This window comes from Dromiciops gliroides, chromosome 4 (assembly GCF_019393635.1).
Source record: "Dromiciops gliroides isolate mDroGli1 chromosome 4, mDroGli1.pri, whole genome shotgun sequence".
NCBI lineage: Eukaryota > Metazoa > Chordata > Mammalia > Microbiotheria > Microbiotheriidae > Dromiciops > Dromiciops gliroides.
Window position 1 is genome coordinate 94,734,040 of NC_057864.1, and position 15,635 is coordinate 94,749,674.

General features: G+C 34.2%; 1 protein-coding gene across 2 annotated transcripts in view; it reads right to left on the reverse strand.

Annotated features, from left to right (window-relative positions):
* Positions 1-15,635, reverse strand: part of DENND1B (DENN domain containing 1B) — a 327,844-nt gene that overhangs the window by 149,161 nt on the left and 163,048 nt on the right. For both annotated transcript variants that reach the window (XM_043962753.1, XM_043962752.1), the window contains exons 6-7: positions 9,409-9,478; positions 3,846-3,926 (exon numbers count right to left, since the gene is read on the reverse strand). In XM_043962753.1, the coding sequence (XP_043818688.1) occupies positions 3,846-3,926; positions 9,409-9,478 (151 nt within the window). The remainder of the gene's footprint in view (positions 1-3,845; positions 3,927-9,408; positions 9,479-15,635) is intronic.

Genomic DNA, 15,635 nt, shown 5'->3' on the forward strand with positions numbered 1-15,635 from the left:
GGAATGCAGGGCTGATTCAAAATTAGGAAATCTATCAGCATAATTGACCACATCACCAAAACCAATAGGAACCATATGATATGATGAAAAAAACCAGTTGAAATAGTTAACAACTTTAGCAAAGTTGTGGGATACCAAATAATCCCACATAAATCATCAATATTTCTATGTATTACCAACAAAGCCCAGCTGCAAGAGATAAAAAGAGAAATTCCATTTATAATAACTAGACAAAACAAAATACTTGGAAGTCTTCCTGCCAAGACAAACCCAAGAACTACATAAACTTTTCACACAAAGTCAGACCTAAACAAATGGAAAAATATTAATTGCTTATGGGTGGGCTGAACCAATATAATAAAAATGACAATTCTGCCTAAATTAATTTATTTCTCCAATGTTGTATCAAACTACCAAAAATTGTTTTATAGGACTAGAACAAATAACAACAAAATTAAGCTGGAAGAATAAAAGGTCAAGTAAATCGAGGGAATCCAAGAAAAAAAAATTAAGGGGATCTAGGTACACCAGATCTCAAACTGTATTATAAAGTGATAATTACCAAAAATAACTCTTGTACTGGCTAAGAAATAGTGGTAGATCAGTGGAATAGATTAGGTACATAATACCATGTAGTAAATGACCACAGTATTCTAGTATATGATAAACTCAAAGATCTAAGCTTTTGGAACAAAAATTCAACATCTGAAAAAACTTCTGGGAAAACTAAAAAGCAGTATGACAGAAACTAGATACAGACCAACATCTCGCACTGTATGCCAAGATAAAGTCAAAATAAATGCATAATTTGCATATAAAGTGTGATACCATAAGCAAATTAGGAAAGCATGCAATAGGGTTTACCTGTCATATCTATGGATCAGGGAAGTATTTAGAACAAACAAGATATAGAGAGCATTAAAAAATGTAAAGATAGATAATTTTGATTAAATAAAGACCTCATTTCTCAAATATAAGAAGAACTGAGTGACATTTACAAGTACTTCCCCAATTAATGAATGGTCAAAGGATATGAATAGGCAGTTTTCAGACAAAGAAATCAAAGCTATCTATAGTCATGAAAAAATATTCTAAATCAAAACTTCTTTAACTGTGGGTCATGACCCCACATGGGGTCATGTAACTGAATGTGGGGGTCACAAAAAATTTGTAACCATAAAATTCTACACATACCTATTTATATCTCTGTGGTCATGTAAAAATTTCTTGGGAAAAAAGGGAATGTGAGTGGACAAAGTTTAGAAAAATGCTAATTAAAACAACTCTGATGTACCGCCTCACACCTATAAGAATGGCTAATATAACAAAAAAGGAAATTGATAAATGTTGGAGGGGATGGGGGAAAACTGACACATTAATGCAATATTGGTGGAATTGTGAAGGGATCCAACCATTCTGGAGAACAATTTGGAACTATGTTCAAAGAGCTATAAAATTACACATACCCTTTGGTCCAGAAATGCCCTACCTAGGTCTATATCCCAAAGAGGAAAAAAAAAAAGAAGGAAGGAAGGAAGGAAGGAAGGAAGGAAGGAAGGAAGGAAGGAAGGAAGGAAGGAAGGAAGGAAGGAAGGAAGGAAGGAAGGAAGGAAGGAAGGAAGGAAGGAAGGAAGGAAGGAAGGAGGGAGGAAGAGAGGGTGGGAGGGAGGGAGGAGCTATTCTTAGCAATACAATGATCCAAGAAAATCCCAAAGGAACCTTGATGAAACATCCTATCTGCCTACAGAGAAAGAACTGCTATTATCTGAATGCAAACTGAAGCATACTATTTTTCTCTTTCTTTTTTCCATTTTCATTTTGTTCAAATATTATTGTGTGAAATAACTAATATAGAAATGTTTTACATTACTGCACATGTATAACTCACATCAGATTGCTAACTGTACCAGAGAGGGGAGGGTAGAAGAGAAGAAGGGACAGAGAGATATAATTTGGAAATCAAAACTTTAAAAAAGTTTAAGAATTGTTTTAACAAGTAACTGGGGAAAAATAAAATATTATTTAAAAAAAGAAATAATGGATTAAAAATAAATAAAAGGTAGAGCCATAATTCATGTGACATTATTATTTTGAAAGAAATAAAATCACAAGAACTCAAAGAGCAATGGAAAAATCCATGGTGCACTTAGGCTATAGTCAAGAGATGTAGCAGAATACAAAGATTAAACTTACTAGACACTGTTAAAAAACTAGAAAAGGAACGTCAAATCATGTTTTTATAAATATATTTGCATTGGGTTTTTTTTCCCTTTGGGTTCATCAGTGTTTTGGGTTTGAGTTGGGTTTTTTTGTTTGTTTGTTTGGTTGGTTTTTGTGCAATATTTCTAGGATAAATAAATCTCTCAACCACAGGCTTCCATTACTAAATTATCATTCTTTCTGTTTTAGAGTTGCCAGAAACACAGACAGCTTCAATGACTTGCCCAGTATCACAGAGGCAGTATGTGCCAGGGGTGGAATTTAAACACAATTCTTCCTGTTTTTGAGGTTAGTTTTCTATCCATTATACTATGTTTCCTTCTCTCTAAGGCCTAGGTTCAAGTTCCATCTCTGATATGTACTGCTTATGTGACCCTTGACAAGTTCCTTAATCCTTAATGCTCTAGGTAACTACTTAAAACTATAAGTTGCAGAGAAAGTGTCACTTGAATTGGTGGAAAATATGCCCTTACCTGAGAGTTTCCTATAACAATAAAATGGCAGGTCCAGTCTCCACCTTTCTTCTTTATTTCAATACAGCAAAAACAATCTTATATATCTTTGATTTTTAAAGGCATTGTTTTCAATGTAGGAAATTTAATTTTTATTTTATATTTCTTTTGCACTGGCCTAAAGTAAAGCTAAGCTTTCTAAAATGGGAAAATGTCCTCACAGATCTCAGAGATTTGCTCATTCTAACTGGCAAATTTACAAGTATGAGTCATAAGGGAATTTTTAGAATGGCCACTGGATAATCTACATTTCAAAGATAAGTTATGTGATTTCACAACCACCAAAACACAGATCCCACATAGCAAATTATGATAGTTAAAGGTTGTGGAAAAATTGTCAACAATGTCATCTAGGAATAATTGAGAACCACCCCCAAGATTTTCCTGGAAGAAAAATGTCAAAAGGGAAATTTTTGTATTAAAATTTAATGTGAAATTACTATGGTTCTAATTAAACAAACAAGCATTTATGAAGTACCTACACTATATGTGCAACCCTAGTGTTGTGCTAGGGATACAACTAGATACATGAGCCTAGAACTTTGAGAAGCTTATACTCTCATAGCAGGATACCATCTGTTTTACAAATAAATAAATAAACAATACATACAAGATAAATACATGGTGACTAGACAGGAATGGGAATCCCTAAGGAAATCAGGAATGGTATCTTGAAAGAGGTAGAGAATTCCAACTGAGTTTTGAAAAGAGCTAGGAGTGCCATGAAGATGAGAAGGAAGAAAATGCTAGCACAGGGAGGAGGGGCAAGAGTGCAAGCCTGTGCATAAATACAGAGGCAGGTAATGAAATGACATGTAAACATGACATTGGCCAATTTGACTGGATCTTCAAATGTGTGATGGAAAATAATGTGCTATCTGTCTGGAAGAGAGCCTGGAACAAGATTATGAAGGGCTCTCAAATGTCAAACAGAGGAGTTTATATTTTATTCCAAAGGCAATGACAAGAGGTACTAGGAGATATAATGGCCTGAGAAAGTAGGACGGAATATAGTGACTACAGGCCTTAAGAACAGTGAGACCTGGGAAGAGCTGGAAGGAAAGAGGTTATAATCACTTATAAGAATATTTTTAAAATACAGGTAATACTTACCACATTCAAACTGACAGAAGTGTTTGCCTTTGGGACAGGGTGGCTGTATAGTGATTTTAACATATCATTCAACTCATTTTCCTGAGGAGGAAAAAACGGGACACAAGTCCATTTTATGAACTGATAATATTTCAAATTGATATATTTTTTAAACAAAATTACTTATCAGGACCAATTTCAAGCACATTTAATTTAATAAAAATCGTCAGTTCCTATGTATTTCTGATGTACATATTCTCTTTATATTTTCTTACAACCACAAAACTTGTAATTCCAATAAATACAAACTCTACTTTTGGAAATGCCTGTCTCTGGGAAATGGTAGCAGCAATATTTGTTTAATAAAATATTTCTTCTAAAAAATCTGTTTATTTTCTTTTCCATGAAAAGCATACAGCTGTAATAGAAGGTACCTCAAAAAAAGATAAAGGTAGATTTATATTAATAAATCACACTTTCCTCTCTGAGGAAGAAGCTGAGTTTTTAAAAGAGCAGCAGAATTTTAATGTGATGAGCAGATTATCCACACTCAAATCCATACTCTACTAAAATACGCAAGTAGAAGTTAATCTAATGGATTCCTTCCTTGCTGATTACTGCTGTCTGATATTTAAGCTGTGCTGGTCTTTAAGCAAAAGATATAATACTTTATTTTCTATGAATATCTACTACAAAGTACTATGCATCATACAATTAAAATGTGCACATAAATAAACAAGCAAACAAGTACATATGACATATGCATAAAGCCAACATGAATATATAGAACCTTTATATTTTTTTCCTTAGCTTTTCTTCGTTTGGAGGGAGTTTTTTTCAGGGCAATAAGGGTTAAGTGACTGGCCCAGGGTCACCCATCTAGTAAATGTCAAGTGTCTAAGGCTGCATTTGAACTCAGGTCCTCCTGAATCCAGGGCTGGTGCTTTATCCATTGCACCAAATAGCTGCCCCCTTTCCTTTGTTTTTTGTTTGTTTGTTTGTTTTTTGGTTTGTTTTTTTGTTTTGGTTTGGTTTGGGTTTTTTTGCTGGGCAATTGGGGTTAAGTGACTTGCCCAGGGTCACACAGCTAGTAAGTGTCAATTGTCTGAGGCTGGATTTGAACTCAGGTACTCCTGAATTCAGGGCCGGTGCTTTATCCACTGCGCCACCTAACTGCCTCCTTTTCTTTGTTTTTAAATAACATTTAACTAAGATACTATATAATTAAAAAGGCAAAGATGTGCTAGACATTTGGGGAAATGCAAAAAGAGCATTTAAAGAAACTAGATAATAAAAATTTTACACATTTCTCTAGTACTTTATATTTACAAAAGACTTTCTTCATAAACCTAGAAGCTAAGTAGTTAAAATATTATTTTTACATTTTATAGATAAGGAAACCCATTCTATTATTGTTATTATTAATGTATAGCAATTTAAAGTTGCAAAAGCTTTACAATACTTTATCATATTTGTGAACCTGTGAAGCAATGCAATAGTTATTATTATCCCCATTATTTAGATCCGAAAATTGTGCCTTAGAGATGTTAAGTGGTTTATCTGTCATTTTTAATCCATATCCTTTTAACTCACTCTATTCCCCGTGCCCTGTTTCTACCATACTGGGCTGCTTCTAAGAATATGGCTAATTATGTGTTTTCTCTTGGCTTTCACAATCCAGTTACCTAAACTGAGTCTTAAAGGGTGACTCTCAAAGCATATACATACATAAATTTGATATTGATTATACCTGAATAAGTTAATTTGTAGCCAAGGCATTTTCTTCTTGATCATTCAATGAGTTTATAGAGTATTATAGAAAATAGTGTATGATTTTCATAAATTTATTAATAAGTTTGTTTTCACCATTATGGATTTATTATTAACATGTATATGAATGTATAGGCATTGACTTTGATAAATTAGGTGGGTTTTTTTTTCCATTTTTAAACAATTAAATAAATTTTATCCTCAAGGTAAGGAAGGGCCAATTTTCTTGATAATACCAATTTATATTATTGCTAACCATGAAATATAAGTTATATTTCAAGATATCAAAACTTAACAAAAAATCTAACTTCAACAACAAAACTAAAGAAAAATTTGTTAAATATTTTAACATTCCAGAGATTGAACATATCAGCCTCATAGAGTGATGTATAATATTTGGACAGCTATTAATCTGTAAATATGAAATTAAGGAATAGAATTAAATCATTTAGAATTCATATTAATAACTCTAATTCTATATGTAGATAAACAAAAATAAACTTTATGAAACAATCAAGGAAATATGATTCTAAGCTCCATTTCTGTGTTTTCTAAAATATTCATTACAACTATTGACACATTATTGTTTCTGAGGATTTTCTTGGGAACATGAATGACTTTGGAATAGGAAATTTATACATGAAAGACGAAACTTTGAATTTCACAGAGTAGGGTACATAAAATATGTATGTATATATGCATATACATACAAACATAAAAATCATACAGTAATACCTATATGGGGGGGGCAGGGCAATGAGGATTAAGTGACTTGCCCAGGGTCACACAGCTAGTAAATGTCAAGTGTCTGAAGCCCGGTTTGAACTCACGTCCTCCTGAATCCAGGGCCAGTGCTTATCTACCGCACCACCTAGCTACCCCAACACTTGGATTTTTAACAAACACTGGAATGTATATGATGTAACAGTATGTACTTTAACCTTAAGTCATTTGGCTAGTAAATTGGGGGTCATTATTAAGTATTTTATTCCTTTCTCTCTCTTTGATTTAATTCAGTGAACCTTTGACCTTAATTTTGAAAAATATAATTCAACTAAGGGGTAGAGGAGAAGAACCAGCCCTGTGATTTCACTAGTAGGAGGAACTCCCAGGTGAGAAAATTCTCTGGAATGATGTAGACTGAGCACCTTCTCTACAACTAAAAGCTTCAGAGTTGTTTGGAAATCTGAGAGAAAAAAGTGATTTTTGCAGGTCACATAGCCAGTAAAACTAAAACCTAGATAAAAAGAATCAAATATTGTCATTTCAATTATCAGTGAGTGAATTATGAAATAAGTTATTGTTTCTGGCATATTTTAAATTACAGGTGGAGTACTTGACATCCTTTGGAAATAGCAAAATCCATATTTGCAGTTAGTTTGTGATCAAAGGATTCCAATTAAGTTTAACATTAATTTAATTACATTATTATTATTATTATTCAGTTTCCAAAAAGGCAAGCAAATTCAAAGTCAAATAGAGATGACTTTTGGTTTATCTACTGTTGTACACTCTAAAGGCAGCTGGGTCACTCACTCAGTGGATAGAGCACTGGGCCTAGTATCCCGAAGACCTGAGTTCAAACCTGACCTCAGACATGCACTAGCTGTGTGATCCTGGGCAAGTCACTTAATCTCCATTTGCCTTAATCCACTGGAGAAGGAAATGGCCAATCATTCCAGGATCTTTGCCAAGATCAGGAAGGGTCATGAAGAGTTGGATATGAGTTAACGACAACAACAATATGCACACTACAAATTTTCCCCTTGGGAATTATTAGTGCTGGAAGACAAGCATTCTTTCCTAATATCCTTATCTAAAGATTTTCTCCTGGTCAGCTATTTTACATATTTATAGATTTTCGTAAATCAAGCTCCTAAGTAGTTTTGTCCCCTGAAATGCACATAACCATTTTGTGTGATTAACTCCTTAAAATATTAAGTGGGGAAGAGGGGTCCTCAAATACAATTATTATAATTTAGCCTTATTCTATTTATTACTTTTAATGGGAGGTGGGAGAATAAGCCAGATATTTATTCATTCATTCATTTATTTTTGAGATTGGTTTTCCAGATCTCAGATCTCATCTAGGCTGGAGTGAAAGGACTCGTTCATGAGTAGGGGTATCATACCACTACTGATCAGCACAGGAGCTCTAATCTGCTGCTTATAATCTGAATCTGTTTACCCTTTTAAGCAATCTCATCACCTCCCCAGAGACTCACCACATTCATACCATATCAGTGAAGACACCTGATTGGCAAGCCTACTGCATGCAGCTTTGCTTACAGTGCTTAAGCAATCTACTAGCCTTAGCCTCCTGGCAGGTGGGCTTTTCAAGCATGCATCACCACCACACCCAAAATGTCAAATATTTTTAAAGTAACTCAAATACTCATTTTGAGTCAAAAGCCCCTGAAAAGAGAAATAGTCAGCAGCTTCATCTAAAATCAACCTGCCACCTTTTCCAGTTTAGTGAAATTTACTTTAGATAATTAACCAAAAAGTATGATTATTATTATCATTATATGAGAGGAGAAAGGAGGTGTAACGATTGGAATGACGCCACCTACTGGAGATTTACTGTAGAAGAGCTCCGCCCATGAGGTGAAGGTCTTTGAGGGCAAGACCATGCGTCTTTTCTTTGGCATTAGGAAGTGAGGTTTGCTTGTGGGAGGAAGAAGGGGGAGCCTGGCACTCTGACTGGGGCTCTTCTCCTGGGGACTCTGGGGGAGAGCAGAGCTAGAATGTGCTCTCCCTTTAATAGATAGATGAATGTAGGTCTTTCTCTCTCTCTTTACCAAATTCTTATTCTCCTTAATAAATGCTTAAAAGTCTAACTCTTGGTAAAGCTTATAATTTATTGGTGACCACTCATTAGATATTTTAGACAGTCTAGCTAGAATTTTAGCCTTTAACAGAGGGAAAGAAATTAAAATAGACATGATGTAGTTTGTTCAAGTTTACATAAACACTGGAAAAAACTAATCATTGGGGGGAAAACTATACTTGGAAAAAAAGCTATATAACTATAAAAATGATAATAGCACACTTCTGAAACCGACTCCTTACTAATAAAACTGAAAAACTGTAACAATAGTTTGATGGTGCAAAAGTTGTCGTCTGCAATTCAAGTGACAGTAAGTAAAAACTCATCACTTCAAAATAGAAAATTTGAAGTTTAGGAATTGAAACAAGGAAAAACAAATAAAAGCAACCACTTTGTACATCTATGAAAAAGAAAAAATTAATAGGGAAAATTCATCAAATTATTTATTCTCTAGGCATATGCCGAAACTTAATCAAAATAATTCAATTGATCTATGTCAGAAAATCCCATCAAGAATTTTACATTTTACCAAATGTCAGAAAAGATTTCCCTATTATCTTCAAGCATTTTAATCTGAGAAGATCTGGCTGGTCATTGTCTTTTTTTATTCTATAACTAGATAAAACACTAACAATTAAATAAGTGGTTAATACTAATGAGACAAAGACAAAGTAAATATTTTTCTTCATTACCCTGAAGAAAGATGAACTATTCATGAAAATCTAAATTTTTGTTTTGTTATTTAAATTAAATGATACAAGTAGTTTTATTTTTAAGAGGACAATGAAGTAAAGTAGTAATGGACTAATTCTGAGTCAACATAATTTATCTCTAAACTCTCTCTTACTAGAAATGACAATGAAAAGGAGAAATTTTCCCTCTTCTCCATTCAAGTAGAATAGTTAATGCTGCTGTTACTGAATCATTGTGAATGTAAAACTTTTTAAATACTCCCCAACCAAAGGAAAAAAGAGTATTGCTTACCAGTTCCTTAGCCAAATAATCTGCTAAAGTATTTAAAAGTTTGTAGTACACCTCAAACCATGGAAGGTAGCTGAAAAAAAATTTAAATATGTTTATAGAAAGAATCGAAAATTCAGATGGCAATCAAAAAAGAATATAAACAAATTTAAAACATTCACAGTGATCTGAGACACAATAAATAAACTGATTAAATTAATGAATGAATATAATATCCTGTTCCAGGCACATAATTTTTCCTGACTGCAAAATACAGTGGTCTCCATATTATTTGCAAGTTTTACTATTATCTTAATTAGATTTTATGCAATATTTCTATAATATGCCAAGTTTTCTTAATTACTTAATTGTAATCTATGATATTCATCAAAAAAGTTAAAGATAAACATAAATTACCACAACATAGGCACTAACCTGATTTAAGAAAGTAAAATCATATTGTTTTTAATTCAAAAGGTGCTTGTGAAAATAAGATTTTTCATACAGCATGGTATATCTGGATTAGATACATCATTTGTACAATCACACTACATATGTTTATATTAATAACTTTTCTGTAAATTAATTTTAATTTGTGCTTCTGTGTGCCACTACCTTAAATGCCCCCCCCCAAAAAAGGTATAATAAAAGTATCAAGAAGTCAGTAACAAATTTTTGGTCAACATTATTCAAAACTAAGGCCAAATATTATCAAAAGCAGCTTTATTATCTTTCTTTGGAGGTACCTATCTTTAGACTTTTAAGAAAGCCAATAGAGATAAGTTAAACACACAAAAGCATATTTAGCATGTAAAGAATTGTTATTTGAGGTTTTTATGCCTCTGTGCACACTGGCCTGGGGCTCCACAAACCCCACGGTGCTCCACCCGCTGGTTGTAGCCCTTGCCAGGGCTCTGGCACCTCACATCATCACCACTCACCAACTCCTATATGGGCCTGGCAAAATTATAATGATTGTAATCCTAGTGAGGGCAGTCATGTGACTGTCAGAGCGGCCATCTCATTGGCTGGGGCTGTGTGGGGGTGTTTCTAGGTTTGGGGGAGGAGAATTGGGCATTCTAGGTGGAAGCTGGAAAGGGACAGGCATTTTGCTGCGTATTTTCAGCTGATTCCTGGGCGGTGGTATTTTTTCAGGTATTATAATTTCCCTTTCCCCATTTTATTTCCTTTCCCTTGATCCTACTGATCCTGTTTGTGGTTTTTTTTTTTTTAAGTTCGTTCTTGTTAAATAAATCTTTTTCTGTTTTGAGGGAGGCTGTCGGTCACCTTCCTTGCTCCAATATTGTGGCCAGCTGCTTAGCTAGCACTCCCCAATTAAAAACTGGTCCCCACAAGCATAAATTCATCATAAAATAGTTGAAAATCAGTCTAAAACTGTGTTTTATTTAAATTTATCAATTTCCAATAAAGAATATTTCATACACTATTTCAAATTTGAGAATAAAAGTATTGTAGATATAAGTGAGCTAATAAAATATGTTTTGCTCTTTCCAAAATCAAATTATTTCAATTTCAGAAACTTTTATAAAAGAAAATGGTAAAATATTCATTCAGTTAAAAATGCACTGCCTTAAATAAATCTTACCAAGATTAAACACAGGGGGCAGCTAGATGGCGCAGTGGATAGAGCACCGGCCCTGAAGTCAGGAGTACCTGAGTTCAAATCCGGACTCAGACACTTAACACTTACTAGCTGTGTGACCCTGGGCAAGTCACTTAACCCCAACTGCCTCACTTAAAAAAAAAAAAAGATTAAACACAGACTAAAGTAATAAAATTTGAGGAAACAGTATCTATCTGCATTTATTCCCATTGAGAGATGTACAATATAAATTATCTTATAATGATACTTTCTCATATCAAATGCATCTAATTTTAAAACATTTTTTTTTCTTACAGAAAATTTTCAGGAAAAAAAACCCACCCTAATTAATAAAAGATGACATAGGGTGAACTCCAACCTAGGACTACACACACTGTTTTCATCCTTTATCCCTACTTAATTGCTACTGAAAAAAAGGAATGAAGCTGGAGGAAATCATGGAAATGGACTGACTTGAGTATATTACAAATTTATATTATTTGGCTTTGACTGGGCCCTCACTATAGTAAAGAATTTTTTTTTTTACTCCTCCCTAATTGTTTCTCTATTACGTTCCCCAGAGGCTAATTCCAGTTTTTCTCCTCCCTCATCAAGTCTTCCACATCATTCCTTCTCTCCTCCCCCTTACATGAAGAGCTCACCACATACATTACTAAGAAAACAGACATTGCTCATAATCTCCTTATTGCGCCCTTTTCTACATTTACTCCTCATGCTTTTTTTCTTTTATTGCAACCTCAGATAAAAAGGTGACACTTTTGCTCAACAAGGCTAATTAATCAACCTTTCTATATATACCTATTCCAACAACCCTTCCTATTATCTCCATCAGAATGATCCCACAATAAGTCCTTCTCAGTAATCCTGAATATCCTGGTTCCTTCACCAACTACTACTCATCCTGAAATATCCCTGACTAGACTCTATCATTCCACCGAAGCTGTTATACTATCACTTTCTTCCTTTTTGCATCCAAACTCCTAGGAAAAGCTATTTGTAATTGTTTCCACTGGCTCACCTCTCATTAACGTCTCAACCATTTACAACCAGACTTTAGAAATGGTAATTCAACTAAAACTGCTCTCTTCAAAGTTACCAATGATCTCTCTCTTTTTTTGTTTTTAACATATAAGGTATTTTATTTTTTCCATTACATGTAAAGATAGTTCTCAACTTTTGTTTATACAAGCTTTACAATTTCAGATTTTTTTCCCTCCCTCCCCTCCCTCCCCCAGACAGCAGGTAATCTGATATAGGTTATATCTATATATCTATATATCATATCCATATCCATATAGATAGATAGATACACACACACACACATATATATATATACACACATAATAACATTAATCCTATTTCTGCATTAATCCTGTTACAAGAGAAAAAATCAGAGCAGTGATGCAAAACCTCAAAATAGAAAAAAAAAAAACAGCACTCAAAACAAAAGAAATAGTATGGTTCAATCAGCATCTATACTCCACAGTTCTTTCTTTCTTTTTTTTTCTTGGATTTGGAGATCCTCTTCTATCATGAGTTCCCTGGAACTCTTCTGTACCATTGCATTGGTGAGAAGAATATAGTCCATCACAGTAGGTCAACACTCAATGTTGATGATACTGTGTACAATGTTCTTCTGGTTCTGCTCATCTCACTCATCATCAGCTCATGTAAGACCCTCCAGGTTTCTCTGAACTCCTCCTGCTCATCATTTCTTACAGCACAATAGTATTCCATTGTATTCATATACCACAACTTGTCCAGCCATTCCCCAACTGATGGGCATCCCCTCAACTTCCAATTCCTTGCTACCACGTAAAGAGCAGCTATAAATATTTTTGTACATGTGGGTCCCTTTCCCCCTTCCATGATTTCTTTGGGCAAAAGACCTAAAAGTGGAATTGCTGGGTCAAAGGGTATGCACAGCTTTATAGCCCTTTGGGCATAATTCCAAATTGCTCTCCAGAATGGTTGGATCAGTTCACAGCTCCACCAACAATGAATTAGTGTTCCAATTTTCCCACAGCTTCTCCAACATTTATTATCTTCCTTTTTTGTCATTTTAGCCAATCTGATAGGTGTCAGGTGGTACCTCAGAGTTGTTTTAATTTGCATCTCTCTAATCATTAGAGATTTAGAGCATTTTTTCATATGGGAATAGATAGCTTTGGTTTCTTCATCAGAAAACTGCCTGTTCATATCCTTTGACCATTTCTCAATTGGGGAATGACTTGGATTCCTATAAATTTGATTTAGTTCCCTATATATTTTAGAGATGAGGCCTTTATCAGAAGTACTGGCCTCAAAAATTGTTTCCCAGCTTTCTGCCTCCCTTCTAATTTTGGATGCATTGCTTCTGTTTGTACAAAATTTTTTTAATTTAATATAATCAAAATCATTCATTTTGCATTTTATAATATACTCTATCTCTTGTTTGGTCAAAAACTGTTCTCCTTTCCAAAGATCTGATAGGTACACTATTCCTTTCTCTCCTAATTTACCTATGGTATCACCTCTTATGTCTAAATCGTGTATCCATTTTCACCTTATTTTAGTATAAGGTGTAAGATGTTGGTCTATGCCTAATTTCTGCCATACTATCTTCCAGTTTTCCCAGCAGTTTTTGTCAAATACTGAGTTCCTATCCCAGAAGCTGGAGTCTTTGGGTTTATCAAACACTACATTACTAGTGTCATTTACTACTGCATTTCCGGAGCCTAGCCTATTCCACTGATCTACCACTCTATTTTTTAGCCAGTACCAGATAGTTTTGATGACTGCCGCTTTATAGTAAAGCTCCAGGTTTGGTACCGCTAACCCACCTTCCTGTGAATTTTTTTTCATTATTTCCCTGGATATTCTTGATTTTTTGTTTTTCCAGATGAATTTTGTTATTATTTTTTCTAGCTGTATAAAATAATTTTTAGGTAGTCTGATTGGTATGGCACTGAATAAGTAAATCAATTTAGGCAGTATTGTCATTTTTACTATATTAGCTCTGCCTATCCATGAGCAATTGATATCTTTCCAATTATTTAGATCTGATTTGATTTGTGTGAAGAGTGTTTGGTAGTTGTGTTGATAGAGTTCCTGGGTTTGTCTTGGCAAGTAGACTCCCAAGTATTTTATATTATCTACCGTTACTTTAAATGGAATTTCTCTTTCTATCTCTTGCTGCTGGACTTTGTTGGTCATGTATAGAAATGCTGATGATTTATGTGGATTTATTTTATATCCTGCTACTTTGCTAAAGTTGTTAATTGTTTCAAGTAATTTTTGACTTGATTCTCTAGGATTCCTTAAGTATAGCATCATATCATCTGCAAAGAGTGATAGTTTTGTTTCCTCCTTGCCTATTCTAATTCCTTTAATTCCCTTCTCTTCTCTGATTGCTAAAGCTAACATTTCTAGGACATTATTAAATAATAGGGGTGATAATGGACATCCCTGTTTCACCCCTGATCTTATTGGGAAGGCCTCTAATTTATCTCCATTGCATATAATACTTGCTGATGGCTTTAGGTAGATACTGTTTATTATTCTAAGGAAAGCTCCCCCTATTCCTAAACTCTCTAGTGTTTTTATTAGTAATGGGTGTTGTACTTTGTCAAAAGCTTTCTCTGCATCTATTGAGATAATCATATGATTTTGGTTGGTTTTCTTATTGATGTGGTTGATTATGTTAATAGTTTTTCTAATGTTGAACCATCCCTGCATTCCTGGTATAAATCCCACCTGGTCATAGTGTATTATCCTGGTGATCACTTGCTGTAATCTCCTTGCTAATATCTTATTTAAGATTTTAGCATCAATATTCATTAGGGAAATTGGTCTATAATTTTCTTTCTCTGTTTTTGCTTTGCCTGGTTTTGGTATCACCACCATATTTGTGTCATAAAATGAATTTGGTAGAACTCCTTCTTCACCTATTTTTCCAAATAATTTGTATAATATTGGAATTAATTGTTCTTTAAATGTTTGGTAAAATTCACCCGTAAACCCATCTGGCCACCAATGATCTCTTAAGGGCCAATGTTGTGCCTTTTTCTCAATCCTTCCTGACCTATCTGCAATATTTAACACTGTTGACATCTCTATCCCAAGGGTTTTCCTGATATTGCTTTCTCTCATTTCTGCTCTTCTCTTCTCAATCATCTTTGTTGGTTCACCTTCCATTTCATGCTCCCTAAATATGAGTATAAGCCATAGCTGTATCATGAGCCCCCTTTCAATATTTCAATTCTCTTCTACCTAGTGACTTCAGCAGCTCTCATGAGTTTAATGATCATCTTTATGCAGATTACTACTATATCTATATATCCATCCCTATTCTCTCCCATAAGCCTCAGTAATGCATTACCATCTTCTATATATTTCAAACTAAAAGATATCCTCAAGGGCAACTCAATCTCAAGATGACCTTGGCTGATCCCCTAAACACATTGTAATTCTGAAATTCCTATCTCTGCTGAGAGTCCTTCCAGTCACCTATGTTCACAACCCAATCATCATCTTTGACCTCTCACTCTCCCTTGACCCATGTATCTGGTTTATTGCTAAATCCTAAAAAGAAAATAACTTTTTAAAATGCAACAAGTTATCATTGAAATTGCCTTTACAAAATTAG